This window comes from Pleurodeles waltl, chromosome 9 (genome assembly GCF_031143425.1).
Source record: "Pleurodeles waltl isolate 20211129_DDA chromosome 9, aPleWal1.hap1.20221129, whole genome shotgun sequence".
In the NCBI taxonomy this organism is placed as follows: Eukaryota; Metazoa; Chordata; class Amphibia; order Caudata; family Salamandridae; genus Pleurodeles; species Pleurodeles waltl.
The window spans coordinates 974,340,535-974,356,364 of NC_090448.1; the positions used below are offsets into that span (position 1 = coordinate 974,340,535).

General features: G+C 46.4%; 1 protein-coding gene across 1 annotated transcript in view; it reads left to right on the forward strand.

Annotated features, from left to right (window-relative positions):
• Positions 1-15,830, forward strand: part of TMED8 (transmembrane p24 trafficking protein family member 8) — an 84,383-nt gene that overhangs the window by 55,732 nt on the left and 12,821 nt on the right. Inside the window, exon 6 of the mRNA XM_069207652.1 lies at positions 3,953-4,255. Coding sequence (XP_069063753.1) covers positions 3,953-4,255 — 303 coding nt within the window. The remainder of the gene's footprint in view (positions 1-3,952; positions 4,256-15,830) is intronic.

Sequence of the window (15,830 nt, forward strand, 5' to 3'; positions counted from 1 at the left end):
TGCTGTGGAATGCAAGGAGGGGGCTGGCGTGCCCCCATAGATCCTGTTACAAACTTTACCAGAGGTAGGAGTAGTGTAGAGGGAGTCACAGGACTGCACTCGCACTGCCGTATTTCCCAGGGTTATAGCTAATTTTCAGAATAGCGGGAATCAGTGTAACCCACACTTTGGTTTATTAAAGAGAGTGGTTGCGTGGCAGCAGAGAAATCAAGTGTGCACTTTGATTATCGGCTGCGAACGAGGAGGAATGCATGGAGAGAGAGCAGGAAGCTCTGGAGTTATTTGCAGAAAGTGGGAGCGTGAGTTTACCGAGTATTAGCTCCAGTGCATCAGGAGGCGTGACTAACAGTTTGTGGCAGAATTTACAACTGTTGGAAAAACTAAAGAAGCATGAAATAGCACGCCGGTGTGAAAATACTTCCCTTAAAAAATATGTTGAAGTAAGACGAGTGACACGTGGTCTCCATATTATGATAGTACCTGCATATAAGAACCCCACTTAGATTTATTGGATTTATTGAAAGAATGGGCAGACCATAATGCCAAGAGTTCCCAAGGCATATGCAGAAATAGAAAGATCTGAAGTCTTGAATAAAATAAAGGACTTAACTACAATAATAGAGAAAGATTAAGATGCAGAGAAAGTGTCTACATGTATCAAGGGGTTAAAAAAAGATTGACTAAATACGAACAAAGAAAAGAAAAGAAAAACGGAATGCAAGCAAATGTCAATGGGATCGAATGGATCATGAAGGAGGCCACATTTACACCTTTACTAAGAGATTCAATTCCCTGAGAAGACAGCGAGTGCAGGGCGTCAATAAAACACAACAGGATTCAACTTATAGTTCTGATCCTGGATCTGAAGCGGATGAAACAGGAGTTAGAGAGATGATAACAAATAGTACATCTCTAGCAGATGAGTTAAATTTTTTACACACAGAGTTGAGAAAGAGTTCAATCTCAAGAGAGGACAGGGCAGACCAAGAGGAGGAGGCAGGGTTCAATCCCAAGAAAGGACAGGGCAGAGATTGAAGAGATGAAAAGGAAGGAGCACCAGGGAGGGACACCAGGAGCAGTCAAAAAGCAATAACATGGCCCCTCAGATACGGTCTAATACAGTAGTGCCTCTAACGGATAATGATGTAAACAACCTTTCCCTGGGACTATATTGTCAATAATAAATTTCAGTTATTCACGTGCTATAATCGATCTATATAACTTGGTGAGGAACCTGAAACTGGCGAAAATTCATAAAAATAAAAAGCCTAAAAAAACCAACCACTGAAACAAGGAATCTGAGTGGAGAAAACCTATTTGCCTCGGACTTTGAATTGTTACCAGACCTCCTAGAAATGGAACAAGAATCGGGAGGAAGAGGAGAAAGTCTGGAAGAAAGATTAGAGCAAGAATTATTCAAGATTGATACTGTTGATGGAGGAGAATCACCATTTTGAATGAAGTCCAAAACTGTCCACCAAACAAGCAGAGACAATAGATATATTTTCGAACAATATGATCAAAGAGATACAGGACATTCATGTGAAAGCTAATAAAAGGAAAAGACCACTCGACATGGAAAATATGGAAATAATATAAACCGTAGCAAAAGTTCTGTATATGATCAATGTAAGTGTAAAACCCTCTGAAAAGGTGGAAATGTAGTGTTGTGGCATAGACATTCATATTTAAGAGAAGACTACAAACACCTTAATAATAAAGAATGTTAACCACGTGATTACTACTTTGGAATTCCAAAAGGGTAATGAGTATTATACAAACCTACTGAAAGAATGGCGTGAAAAAGAACTTTTGAGTTGGGATGAACTGTTTTCTCAAACAAAACCACCCTAAGGTACCAACATTTTATCTTATTCCGAAAGTGCACAAAGATTCTATTTCACCTTATGGCCGCCCTATAACAGCAGCTCAAGAAAGCAACTTTGACACATCAAAATACATTACCTTCTTCCTTAATCCTATAGTCTAGTTACTACCATTGTATATTCAGGATAGTGCAGATTTATTATGCAGAATATTCAATGTTAGATGGGAGGAAGATATTTACCTGTGGACCTAATGTAGCATAATGCCCTCCTGCTAGAAAGTGTGAATCATTCCCAGGGAATAAAGAGAATTGCTTTGCTAAAGTGAGGAGGTGTGACCTCCTCCAGCAGGACTGATACAGATGGCTCAACTTCAAAGAGGCAACAGCCTCGGTGAAGCAAATAGCGATCACACCTCTGCCTGCCCGCTCCTTTGCGTAGACAGAGATGCTGGCATCTCCTCGAGAGGAGGAAAACCTGTTGCAGAACCAGTTTTCCAGGAAGAGTGGCTCATTATGAAGGTACACTCTAGGAATGTGCTCAGGACTCCTCAGAGGCGAAGAAGGATTGCAGCAACTTCATTTAAGGTAGAGATGGGTATCCCTTTGGTAACCAAATTCCCTCAATGCAACTATAGCCCCGTTAGCTAAGGAGTTTCCACCTTCACGTAAATGAGGACATGGCATAAAAGAGGCACCCCAGACACACAGTCCTCGAATCACTACTGGATTTGAAAGAAGGCAGGAGGACTGCTGCTGCTCTGCTGTTCCCTGGACACACACAGGCTGCACCAAAGACTGGACTCTGTACCTCTGGCACCCGAGGGACCCACGGAGTGAAATGTGCCTGCTGTGCCCACTGGTGGAAAAGAGCTCCATTCTTGCCATGGCGAAAAAAAATGACTCTAGGGCTAGGTGGCTAGCCTCCTATTAAGCTTCAGGGTCACCAAAAGCTAAAGAAATATGCACTTATCGAAAGCCCAACAGCCAAGAATCCCTGCTGCTGGACAATAAAGTGCCTGCTGGGCACCCACCGCTGGAGCTTCCTGAAGTGTCCCCTAGCCCATGGAACCCATAGCCAGAGTCTATCTAAGAGGACACTTGTCCTCCAAAGCAAATGATTTGCTTATCTGTAAGAAGCCACTGTAACTGGGAGACCAGTTGGCCAGTGGCACCTGGACCTGCAGTGAACTCCCCTGCAGCAACATGGACCTCAAGTCCTGAGGCCAGATGCAACCCCTGAAGTTCGTGGACCCCATAGGGGCCAAGGAAAACTCACCACGTTTCTTCAGCATCTCTAAAGCATTTTCAGCATCATCATTCTTCATCCCCATCATCAGGACGAAAAGTGCACGGAGGACCATGAGACTGCTGACTACCGAAGGTAAACTGTCCTCCTGGACCTGAGTAGTCCCTGTGCCTTACCTCAGCCCATTGTGGCTAGTCCAAGAGGATTCTAACAGGTGTTTTAGCCCTTTGGCTACCAACCACTTGCAACGGTTTATTGCATCTGAAAAATTTAAGTTAAACTATTTTACTTACATTTGAAAAATCATATCTCTGGTTTCCCTCAATAGTTTTTTTTTTGTTTTAGTGTCTCTTTATAGCTATAAATACACTTTTTTTTATAAATCTGTGTCAGATTTGTATTGTGTTGTTTCTTACTTATCTGCTGTTTTTGGCATTTCTAACTGCTCTGTGCCACAGCTACTCAGCCATGAGCTAAGGGATTTCTCAAAGAAACCGAACTGGACCAGATAAAGACTGTGACATTACTACATGTTGAGGTCTCGCAACCAAACCACATAATAATACACATTCATACACTTATTGTTCATGGGACAGGTAGACCAGCAAAAAGAATAATGTTATGAAAGCTTTATAGCAGGTCAGCTAATTGATTAAATGCTCACTGATTTTATCTTGGAATCATAAGACTTGAAGAGATTCAGTAGAAACCAAATGTAATTGTTATAGGACTTATCTTAGAGTGCTGTGCAAGCCAGGTTATTATCCATTTGTTTGTTGTGTGCTGCAGTCACTTTGCAGAGTTCTGTTGTTAAAAATGGATGTGCCAGCCTATTAAAAAATCTATAATTATTTACTATTTTTATTCTCATATCACAGCGCAACCTCCACCTCTGGCCCCTGCAACAACATGGACATCGCCCAAGATGAAGGAATTCAAGGCAAAGATGGAGCAGGAGAGGAGCGCAAAGATGACTGTTAGGCGGGGAGAGGTTGTGACAATTCGCGTACCCACCCACCCAGATGGCAAACGCATCTGCTGGGAGTTTGCTACAGATGACTATGACATTGGCTTTGGTCTTTACTTCGACTGGGCCCCTGTCACTTCCACTGCCATCACTGTGCAGGTCAGCGAATCCAGTGATGAGGAAGATGAAGATGAGGAGGAGATTGAAGGAAGCTGTGAGTGGGCAAGCTTTTTTTCTTTTTCCTAGTTATTTCGGGTAGTAGCCATGTACAGCAGAGCTGCCGATAATTGTTTTTGAAAGAGTATGATGAAAGAAACATGCCAAGCATCGTTATTAGGGCAACCCGAATGCAAGTGTGGCATTATTTAGTTTTATGAGAAGTCTTTGGTCAATTTTAATTTTCTTTAGAGGCACAGCTCTCGTTGCTAAAGTGTTGGTTTCTATTGCCTTAGTGTGCATTTAGAGAGACATCTTTTAAATTGTTTTCCCAGGCATGGGAACCTTGGTTAAATATTTATTTCCAAGTAAGTAACTTGTCGACCCACATTAAACATCCTCAGATCCTGCAGCCTCTAAATTTTCCTTTGTAACTATCAACTGCTGTGGATTTTTACTTTGCACACAAAACTGGTTTTGTTTTGCATTTTATTGATCATTTGCTTTTTTCACGATTTCAAAAACTTTACTTGTCCAGTTTTCACCAAACATTAGTTAAGTGGAGTTTCATGAGGCAATAAAGCTACTAAGAAAGATGTGCATGCTACTTGTTTTGATTTGCTTTGGTGATGCTGCAAGGCTTCCAGATGTGGCCACACAGAGTTCTGTGATGAAATGAGGTCCAGTGTCGAGGCATAGACTTCTGTGAATTGGTTACAACTTATCACTTAAATGCGTAAGTATATATAGGAAGAACTGATTTTCAGTCTTCTATGAAACCAACCCAAAAATGCACTGTTATGACGGCAGAAAATTGCAAGATTTGGCTTCATCTGCTGTTTCAGACACAGTTCAGGATCCTGCATCATATGGACATGTATGGTGATGGTAATTGGAGGCACTAACATAATATCACTCTCTAAGTTGATAAGTAGGATTACTGACTCAGCTAAGAAGCTATACAATAATAACGAATAACATTAATAGAACATTTTTCGGATTAAAATGTTTTAGAAGAACCCAATTAATTATTAATATGTAAAAGTCAGAAAAGGGGAAAAATCACTAGGAACTCAAAAGAAGTTTTTCACGGGCAAATAATGACTAATATTGTTGCAAGTTGGCACCTAGTCAGACACTATGCTTTGTGGATGTGTGCAGCAACAAGAAAATAGACACTGAGGGTGTCCGACCAATAACCTCATGGCTTTCATAGTGGTTTTGCCTTCTTGTTGTGTAAATAGGATTGACATTCTTCTTTGAGGAGCCGGTATCAGTGTATATAAAAACATGCATGAATAATTGTTTCTTTCAAGCCTGTTTTTTTCTGGCCATCTTGTGGTAAATGAACCAATTGACAAACTCCTGAATGTGAAATACAAGGATAGACCTATATCGAGTTTGAATCTAGAGGGGTCTCAAGGCCATGCTCTGCTTTCACTTTGAAGTCATTTTGAAGATTGGTGGGATCCACCAAGATAATTGTTAGTGGAGACCAACAATGTGATGTCCCAGTACTTGGGTTTTGTAATATGTAATTGCTAAAGACAGTCTGGCCTTCTTCTCCTCTCTCATCATCATGATGTGCCCACCAAGTCCGAGCATCTGTAGGCCTTCCATGCTCCCCAAATCTTTTTCCAATTTCTAGTGCAACCCCTCCCTTTTATATATCACCCATTCTGCCCTCTGGCACCAATCTAAATCCCCTTCCCAATCTGACAGTCCAGGAACCTCCTGCTTGACCCAGGCCTTTGCGATATTATGCTTTGCAATTCCCAAGGCTAGTTTCAAACAAATTCCTCGATACCTTGGCCGCGGGACATCCCCCTGCAGGGGTGTGGAATTTATTCAAATATCTACTTGTCCAGGGGACAGGTTGCTTCTCAAATCTACTTGTCCTGTAAAAAGATCTACTTGTCCCTTTAGTGCCATGTAGTGTGGCGACAAATTATGGCAGCAATCTCATTATGTAAGAGCTCTGATAATAGCCTCTCTGATTATGCCAGGGCTACTACCATAGTAGGGCTTGAATACTTGCAGTTTCAATCCCTACTGTAGCAATTTCCTTATTTTGCCACCTTTCTGCAGATATGCATACTGGGGCTGGAGGAAGCAGTAAGCAATAGTTCCAGGGCTGGAATGCCTTTGAGTCTGCAAACCTACTAACCTGCATGTTTTAAATATTTTCACCAGTTTCTCTCTAATATTTTCCCATAATAAGAAAGGTTGGACATTTACTCCTGACAATGGCAGAATTAGAACTTCTTCCAGGGTTGGGAAGAAAGTGGCCGGAGGGAAAATGAACTTGCAAATGCTCAATAGATTTTCACATGAGCAAATCTACACATGCGTATTTACCCATGCTAAAATACAGTTCACAAATATTTTATAGGGGTACGACATATACCATGGGTGCACTTTTGTGACTTTCTTTAAGAATTTGGGGCCACATGTGGGTAGGTTCAGATTTGCGACACGCAAATTGCGAGTCGCAAATCCGAATGTAGGATGGTGTCCCTGACACCATTTGTGATTCGCAAGGGCTTCGCAAATGCCCACCTAGTGAATAATCATGAGGTGGGTTGCAATTTGCGACCCCCTTGCGAATAGCGGCCCTCACAGGGATGGTGGCCTGCTGGAGACAGCAGACCACCATGTCTGCGACTGCTTCCTTAAAGGAAAACGAGATGCATTACAAAAACGAAAAATGTAATGTTTTTGTTTCATTTTTTCAGAGCAGGCAGTGGTCCGCAGGACCACTGCCTGCTCTGAAAAAATGTTTACAGTGACATTCACAATGGGGAAGGGGTCCCATGGGGACCCCTTCCCTTTTGCGAAAGTGTTAGCACCCATTTGAAATGGGTGCAAACTGCGATTGGTTTGCGCCCGCGTTCGCGGTCACAAAACAATCCTACATTGCACTGCGACTCGCAATTAGGAAGGGAACACCCCTTCCTAATTGCGAGTCGCTGACCCGTTTTGCGATTCGGTAACCAAGTTACTGAATCGCAAAACTGGGTTTGTGCATCGCAATGTGCTTTTTGCACGTCGCAAACAGCGAAAGTCGCTGTTTGCGACATGCAAAAAGCTACCTACATGTGGGTCTTGGTCCCTAATTTGGTCTGGTGTTAACAAAGACATTTTGTTTTTACTAAACTTCTATTTCTGATGGATACAACTACCTGTGGATTCCTCACCTAATGAATACTCCCATGGCGCCAGCATTCGATGGAAATCTTCTTCCTAGCTTCTGCACGTCGACGAGGACGTCACATTGGCCCACGCGCCGACGTCAGTTGCCTTTTTTCCGTGCATTCGAAACGGTTATCTTCGGGGAGCTACTGTTACTTTCATAGTTACAGTGTATTTTCTGCTGCGTGGATTTTCTCAGCAGTAATAATGTCTCAGAGGAAGTCGGGTTTCAAGCCCTGTCGAGAGTGTGGGGGCAAGATGTCTGTTACTGATCCTCACTCCGACTGTTTATGGTGCTTAAGCTCCGACCACAACGTCGCTACATGTGATTCATGTCAGCACATGAATCCGAAGGCCCTGAAAGAACGTGAGGCTAAACTATTCATGGCAAAGTCGAAGAGGAAAGAGAGAAAACATCATAAGAAGTCTTCTTCGCCACGGTCTCATCGGCGTCATCGAGACTCCCGGGGCCGTAGGGATTCACGGCGCCATTCCAGCAAGGAGTCTCGTTCGAGGTCGCCTTCGGCTCGGCGTCTGAAGACTTGGGAGGTCAGTCCCACGGTCACGCCACATCCATCGACGCCGTTGCCTTCTCCGGCGTCACCGACTTCGCCTGGACAGGCGTCTGTGATTGAGGTGACGCAGCCTCAGGCGTTTTCTCCGGCGTCACAGACGTCGAGGCTGGCGTCGGGGTTGCCTTCGATCCAGGCACCCCAGTACCCGGCTTTTCCCGCCCCTGGAGCCGATAATACCGCATTTCTAAATGCGATGTATACCATCTTTCAGCAGATGGCTCCAGGCGGTGCTCCGGCTGGTCCTTCGGGGCCGTTGGCCTTTTCTTTGGGTGGTCCTGCGCCTTTACGGCCGGCACCCTTTATGCCCTTTCTCCCTTTGGGGAATGTGGGCTCTGCGCCGGTGGCCGCTCCGGTGGCTCCAGAGGTTTTGGCCCCGGAGGTTTCCATCCCGTCAACTTCAGGATTTCGTCCTGTGACTCCGGCAGGTCCATCGGAGTCTCCAAGACGTGACTTTCTTCGTCCGGCTCCTACCTCGGCGCCGAAGCTGCCTGTGGCGCCGGGCGTGGCGTCGGATGGTTCCGGAGATCGGCGCCGATCCTCGACGTCAGCGGAGGCCATGTCGACTCCGCGTATTGAGGAAAGACTGCACTCGAGAAGGCGTGCTCTTCGCCTGTTGGAAGAGCAAGAATACCAACGAGTCTTGGAGGAAGGAGAGGTTGAGGACTCTGGTGATGGACTCCATGGTCTGGATACAGCCAGTGGGCTGAATACTTCCCCTGAGTGGGACCCATCATCTCCAGGGGAGTATACGGAGGAGGCTGCTACCTTTCACGCTGTGGTTAGAAAGGCAGCTAACTTTCTGGACCTGCCTTTGCCGGTGGCAGAGGCGAAGCAGAATTTGCTGACTGAAGTACTGCATCCGGCCTCTACTGCAGCGGAGCCTCTTTTGCCATTCAATGAGGCTTTGCTTGATCCGGTGTTAGAGGTGTGGAAGAAGCCAGTATCTTCCTCGGCTGTTCATAGGGCTGTGGCCAGGAGATATCGGGCTGCGCCATCTGACCCTGGCTTTCTGTCTAGACACCCTACACCGGAGAGCTTGGTGGTACAAGCCTCCTGTTCTTCTAGGTCAGCGCCTGGGTCTTTCCCAACGGTACCAGGGGACAGGGACTCCAAAAAGTTGGATGCACAATCCAAGAAGATATTTACGTCTGGCAGTATGGCGTTGAAGGCACCAACGCGACTTGCATTCTGGGGAGATACATCCATGCTCTTATGGACGACATATCATCTTCATTTACGGAGCTTCCCCAGGGTCTTTTGAACATTTTTTCGGATGCCCAAGCTGCCGCGACCCAGATTATCCAGTCTGGGCTGGACACGACCGATTCGGTGGCTAGGGCGATGGGTACGGCTGTGGTGGCGAGGAGACAGGCTTGGCTCCGCAACTCAGGGTTCTCTGCGGACGTGCAGTCGACCCTGTTGGACCTCCCGTTTGATGGGGACAAACTGTTTGGAGCCAAGGCTCACTCAGCCTTGGAAAGGTTTAAAGAAAGCAGGGGCACAGCCAGATCATTAGGGCTGCAGGCCCCTTCTTCTGCCTCCTCCAGATTCTTCAGGAGGTTTCGTGGATTTGGACGTGGCTCTTCCTCCTCTTCCTTTCCGGGGAGATTCCAGCAACCCACCTCCTCCCTCCCCTATAGATCATTTAGAGGGACGGGTAAGGCCCGCACCAGGGGAGCCTCTCAGCAGCACTCTGCCTCTTCCTCGTCCTCTGGAGGGGTGCAGCAGGGAAAGCAGCCTTAGGCTTCCACCATTTCCCACTCACTCCTCTCCTGTAGGGGGAAGGTTACAGCATTTTCTCCACAAGTGGGAGACTATTACATCGGACACTTGGGTTATCAGCATTGTGGGAAAAGGCTACACCCTTCCTTTTCGGGAGTTTCCACCCCCAATCCCGCCCCGCCCATCTTATTGTTCAGAAGAACACCTCCTGTTGTTAGAACAGGAGGTTCAAGTCCTCCTTTCAAAGGGCGCGGTGGAGTTGGTCCCAGAGCAGGAAAGGGGTCGAGGTTGTTACTCAAAGTACTTCCTGATTCCCAAGAAGGATGGTCGGTTGAGACCAATCCTGGACCTGAGGATTTTGAATTGGTTCCTCAAACAGGAAAAGTTCAAGATGCTGACCCTAGCTCAGGTGCTTTTGGCGTTGAACAAGGGAGATTGGATGGTGTCTGTCGACTTGCAGGATGCTTACTTTCATATCCCGATACTCAAGTCGCACAGGAAGTATCTCCGGTTTGTGGTGGGGTCGCAGCACTATCAGTTTGCGGTCCTCCCGTTTGGTCTTACTTCAGAACCTCGAGTCTTCACGGAGGTGATGTCGGTGGTTGCGGCAGAGCTCAGAAGGAAGGGGATAGCAGTATTCCCTTACTTGGACGGCTGGTTGATCAAAGCCAAGTCCCCGGAGCTTGTGCTGCATCATCTGCAGTCGACAACTCAGTTGTTGTTCGACCTGGGCTTTTCGGTGAACGTGCCCAAATCTCACCTGGAGCCCTCTCAGCGCCTCCTGTTCATAGGGGCAGTACTGGATCCAACATTGAATCGAGCCTTTCCTCTGCCTCAGCGGGTTCAAGATATTCAGGAGTTGGTTCCAATGTTTCGAAATGGAGCGGTAGTTCCAGTCCTCAAGGTCCTTCGTCTGCTCGGTCTGTTTGCCTCCTGCATACTGTTGGTCACGCATGCTCGCTGGCACATGAGGGCTGTTCAGTGGTGCCTCCGAAGGCAGTGGTCTCAACACAAAGGAGATCCAGAAGGTGCTGTCAAGATCTCCAGAGATGCTGCTGTGGACTTGAAGTGGTGGATTGCGGGCAACAATCTTTCACAGGGAAAGCCGTCCGCGCAGTCACCACCGGTGACCACGGTCATAACGGATGCTTCCACTCTAGGGTGGGGAGCTCATCTGGGGGATCTGGAGATCAAAGGGCTTTGGTCTCCAGAGGAACAGATTTTTCATATCAATCTGTTGGAGTTGCGGGCTGTATGTCTGGCTCTCAAGGCCTTCCTCCCATCCCTTCGCGGTCAGTCGGTACAGGTCCTGACGGACAACACTACCGCGATGTGGTACATAAACAAACAGGGAGGAGTAGGGTCGTACCTTCTCTGCAGAGAAGCTCTTTGACTATGGTCCTGGGCAGAGGACCATCAGATTTGCTTAGCAGCAAATCATCTGGCCGGGGTCTTGAATATACGTGCGGACAGTCTCAGTCGCCATTTCTCGGCCGACCACGAGTGGCGTCTCCATCCAGATCAAGTCCGTCCAATCTTCCAGATGTAGGGGTTTCCTCGGATAGATCTGTTTGCCACTCTAGAGAACGCGCACTGTCCGTTATACTGCAGCCTCCAGTATCCGGTGCAGGGAGCGTTGGGGGACGCGTTTCAGATAACCTGGTGCGACCAGTTCCTTTATGCGTTTCCCCCCATACCCTTGATTCCTCGAGTGTTGAGGAAGATTCGCCAAGACCGGGCCCAAGTCATTTTAATAGCTCCGGATTGGCCAAGGAGGGTGCGGTACTCCGACCTTCAACTCTCGGTGTGCCCTCCGCTCCGTCTCCTTCTCAGGGCAGACCTCCTCTCGCAGTCGCAGGGGCAGGTTTTACACCCCAACCTCCAGAGTCTGCACCTACATGCCTGGAGATTGAACGGGCAACCTGAGTTCCTTCTCTCTCCCGCCTGATGTAGTGGATGTTTATATTAGCGGCCAGGCGACACTCCACTAAATCTATCTACGCTAATAGGTGGTCTAAATTTGTTATGTGGTGTGGAGAGAGACAGATTGATCCCTTACATGCTCATCTGTCAGATATTTTGTCTTTTGCTTTGTCACTAGCGCAGAAAGGTTGTGCAGTGGCTACTATTAAAGGTTACTTGTCTGCCTTGTCAGCCTTCATTTGCCTTCCAGACCAACCATCGTTATTTAAATCCCCTGTTGTTCTTAGATTCTTGAAAGGTCTTCTAAATAAATATCCTCCAAAACCATTTGTTATGCCTCAATGGGATTTGTCCTTGGTCCTGACTTTCCTTATGGGGTCCCCTTTTGAGCCTATGCATTCTTGCCCCTTAAGGTACTTAGTTATTAAAACAGTCTTCTTAGTGGCTATAACATCTGAAAGGAGAATGAGTGAGTTGCAGGCCTTATCGGTAAAACCCCCTTATACAAACTTTTATGGGGATAAGGTAGTGTTGAGGACCAAGGCTGCTTTTCTCCCGAAGGTTTTTTCACCCTTCCATTTGGTTCAGACAATTACTTTGTCCACGTTCTATCCTCCGCCTCATCCTTCAAAGGAGGAAGAGAGACTACACCGCTTGGACCCAAAGAGGGCGTTAAGCTTCTACATTGATAGAACGAAGGACTTCAGGCTGGAGGATCAGCTGTTCATCGGATACGTGGGCAAGAGGAGAGGAAAGGCAGTCCACAAGAGAACACTCTCCAGGTGGGTTGTTGTTTGCATTAAAATCTGTTACTCTTTAGCAAAGAAGGATCCTCCTGATGGTATTAGAGCTCATTCCACCAGAGCTAAGTCGGCCACTTCGGCCTTGGCTAGGGGTGTTCCTGTGGTTGACATCTGCAAGGCCGCAACTTGGTCGTCCCTTCACACTTTTGCGAAGCACTACTGCTTGGACTCTGAGGTCAGGAGGGACGGCCATTTTGCACGGTCAGTGCTGCAGGATTTCTTGGTTTGACCATGCAGGCACCCACCGCCGGGCGTGGTACTGCTTTGGGACTCTATTCATTAGGTGAGGAATCCACAGGTAGTTGTATCCATCAGAAGAACGAGTTACTTACCTTCGGTAACGACTCTTCTGGTGGATACATTAGCTACCTGTGGATTCCTCACGGTCCCACCCGCCTCCCCGTTGCCTTTTTGGTCTCCTTGAGTGTGCTCCTCTTGGTCTTTAAGGCTGCAATGGATTTTGTACATATGATACTTGTATATATATATATATATATATCTCTTTGTGTGTATACATAATTAGTGTATATTTGTTTTGTTTAAAAAAAAAAAAAAAAAAAAAAGAGGAGTTATATTAAATATACAGCCTTTTTATTGCAATGTTGTGTGATTGACAATGTTATAGGATGTTGCCTTAATCTTTCATTGCATCGGGTTATTGTTCTCATGCACGTAAAAAATGTTGGTACTGACGTCGGCGAGGACCTCTTATTGTCTGTATGACGTCAGACGGCGTCGCGTGAGCCAATGTGACGTCCTCGTCGATGTGCAGAAACTAGGAAGAAGATTTCCGTTGAATGCTGGCGCCATGGGAGCATTCATTAGGTGAGGAATCAACAGGTAGCTAACGTATCCACCAGAAAAGTCGTTACCGAAGGTAAGTAACTCGTTCTTCTCTCTCTTTCGGCTGGCTTTACTGTGAGTGATCGCATTCTGCTCTTCCACAAGGGACATATTGGCACACAAAGTAGTTTTGTTCAGTGTCAGGAACTACAGTGGCAATCAGTGACGTAACAAAACTGGAGGGTGCCCCTTTGCAAAGAACATAGAGGAGCCCCCTCTCCAGACTCACTCAGGGCATCTGCTGTGCTGAAGGGGCCCCCTGGAGGGCGTCAGTGGGGACTTTGTTATGCCACTGGTGGCAACGTGTGCTTTTAGAGTTCAAAAACATTTGGGTTTTTTTTTGCCAGTGTTTTTTACAATGTTGAGGGCCTGGTAGCTCCCACAACAATAAAGTGTTACAAAAGCCATGTCAAAACAAGACACGCATTGATGAAACTAAAAGACTTATAAAAAATATGTCGGACCAGTTGGTTTTGTCAGTGTTTGTTTATTTTCATGCTTCCCATATTCGTTTTGAAAATGGTTACACTGATTTTCCATTCGAAATATTTTTGGGAAATACTAGCATGCATCAACACATTTTACTAAATGACACTTCATTTGCATCTAATCAGAGAGCATTCTGGGAGCATTATACTTAGCCTCATAGCCTAAACGTTTCAAACGTGTATACACGTTTTTTTGTTTGCACTGGAACCAACGTCAGTAGTGAAGTGTGACCTTAAAACATTTATTTACAGCACTCACCCTAATAATGAAGGCTTTCAAATAATGAACCATAAATACAAGTTCGAACAGCATTATTTTTTGGAAACACATTACCTCAACTGCAGAGAGTTCCACTCTCTGTAAACAGGCAGCCAAAGGGTTTGTGCTGCAGAGGGTTGGGCCTACTTGTCCCAAGGACAAAGTAAACATAAAAACTTGTTGCCCTTGACCCCAAACAAGATGTCCCGGGGGCGATAGGAATTCCACATCCCTGCCCTGCACCCCCAACAGTAATATTTTAGCTTCTAGGGGAATCTCTAATTCTACGACTTGGGACATCATGCAAATTAGTTTGGACCAATACCCTTGTATTAAGGGGCACCCCCATATAGTGTGGAAAAATTTGCCCTCTTCAGCACCACCCCTTGTGCACAATGGTGAGTCCGCTTTCCCTATATTATGTCGAAGGGTCGGAGTATAATATTATCTATGGAGTATTCGAAGTTGGATCAGTCGAAAGCGCGCTCTTATTGCAATTTCCCCGAGGTTCCCTCAATGCCTCCTCCAATTCCTCATCTTCTAGAGTCCCCAGATCTGCAGACTATGCCTCTCTCAAACCTCCCATTAAGTCTGGAATGTAACAATGGCAGATCCCCTCCACACATTTCCCAGATGCTCAGTTCCTATCAGTTCCTACTGATTGAACACTGTCAGGCACCTCATTACCAACAACAAATCACTGTGCCAAATTGGAGTGAGTGCGGTTAGCTTCCATCCCCCCGAGCCTAGAAATGCATTTGCCTCCTTCCAAGCTCATACCACTACCATTGTGTTTCGCAGGAGGAGTCTTTCTCATCGTGCATCGCACAGCGGGGCCTCAGGGCCACCCCTGCCCATTGTACTCCTGTCCACTCGGTAGGCTGGATCTTGTTGATCTGCGAAAATCCAGTCATTAATTAACAGGTTTGCAGCCCAATAGTACTTTCTAACATCTGAAATTGCTAAGCCTCCATCATAAACACTGTTTTGTAGCTTAGCCAGGGAAATCCTAGGTCTTCCCCCACCCCCTCACACCCCCACATTCCAAAGCAGGCAGCATATCTCTTTGTCTATGCTCTAAAAGACCTCCCTGGAGACCCTAAAGGGTGTATTCTGCAAACCATACAGGAGCCTGGGCAGACTAATCATTTTGTATAGCGCAGCTCCCCCCATTAATGTTAATGGGAGTTCCGGCCAAAGGGTCACATCCTCTTGCAGTCTCTCTACCTGGAGGAGTATATTTTTGCACTGGAATTTCCTGGGGTCCTGCATAATATATATTCAAGTACTCAAAACCCTCAGTGGACACCGGTGCTGCATGTTCCCAGGGCAGTCTGGGTCCTTCCCCTGAAAGAGGATACACAACAGATTTGGACCAGTTGATGGTGTATTCAGAATGATCCCCAAAAATCCCAAGAATCTGCATAAGCCTGTCAATTTTTAAGGTGGGCTGAGTCACATATGGAAGGACATCAGCATATAGGGCTATGCGCTCCCCCCAACCATCTGGGGCTCCGATCCGCTGCACCAGTGGGTCACAGTGGATTCACGCCGCTAATCACTCCAGTGCTAAGGCAAAGAGCATTGAGGACATGGGACAGCTTTGCCGAGTCCCTCTTTGCAGCCTCATTTCCCGGCTTTACTCCCCCATTCACCCGTACTCTTGCCTTGGGAGAGTTGTTCAGGAGTCTCACCCATGCTCAAAATCTGGGACCAAACCCCAGCTGTTCCAGTATGGCAAACATATAGTTCCACTCAAGGAAATCGAAGGCCATCCTGGCATCTAACACCATTAAGACCGCCTGCTCTACTGATGGGTACTCCATCA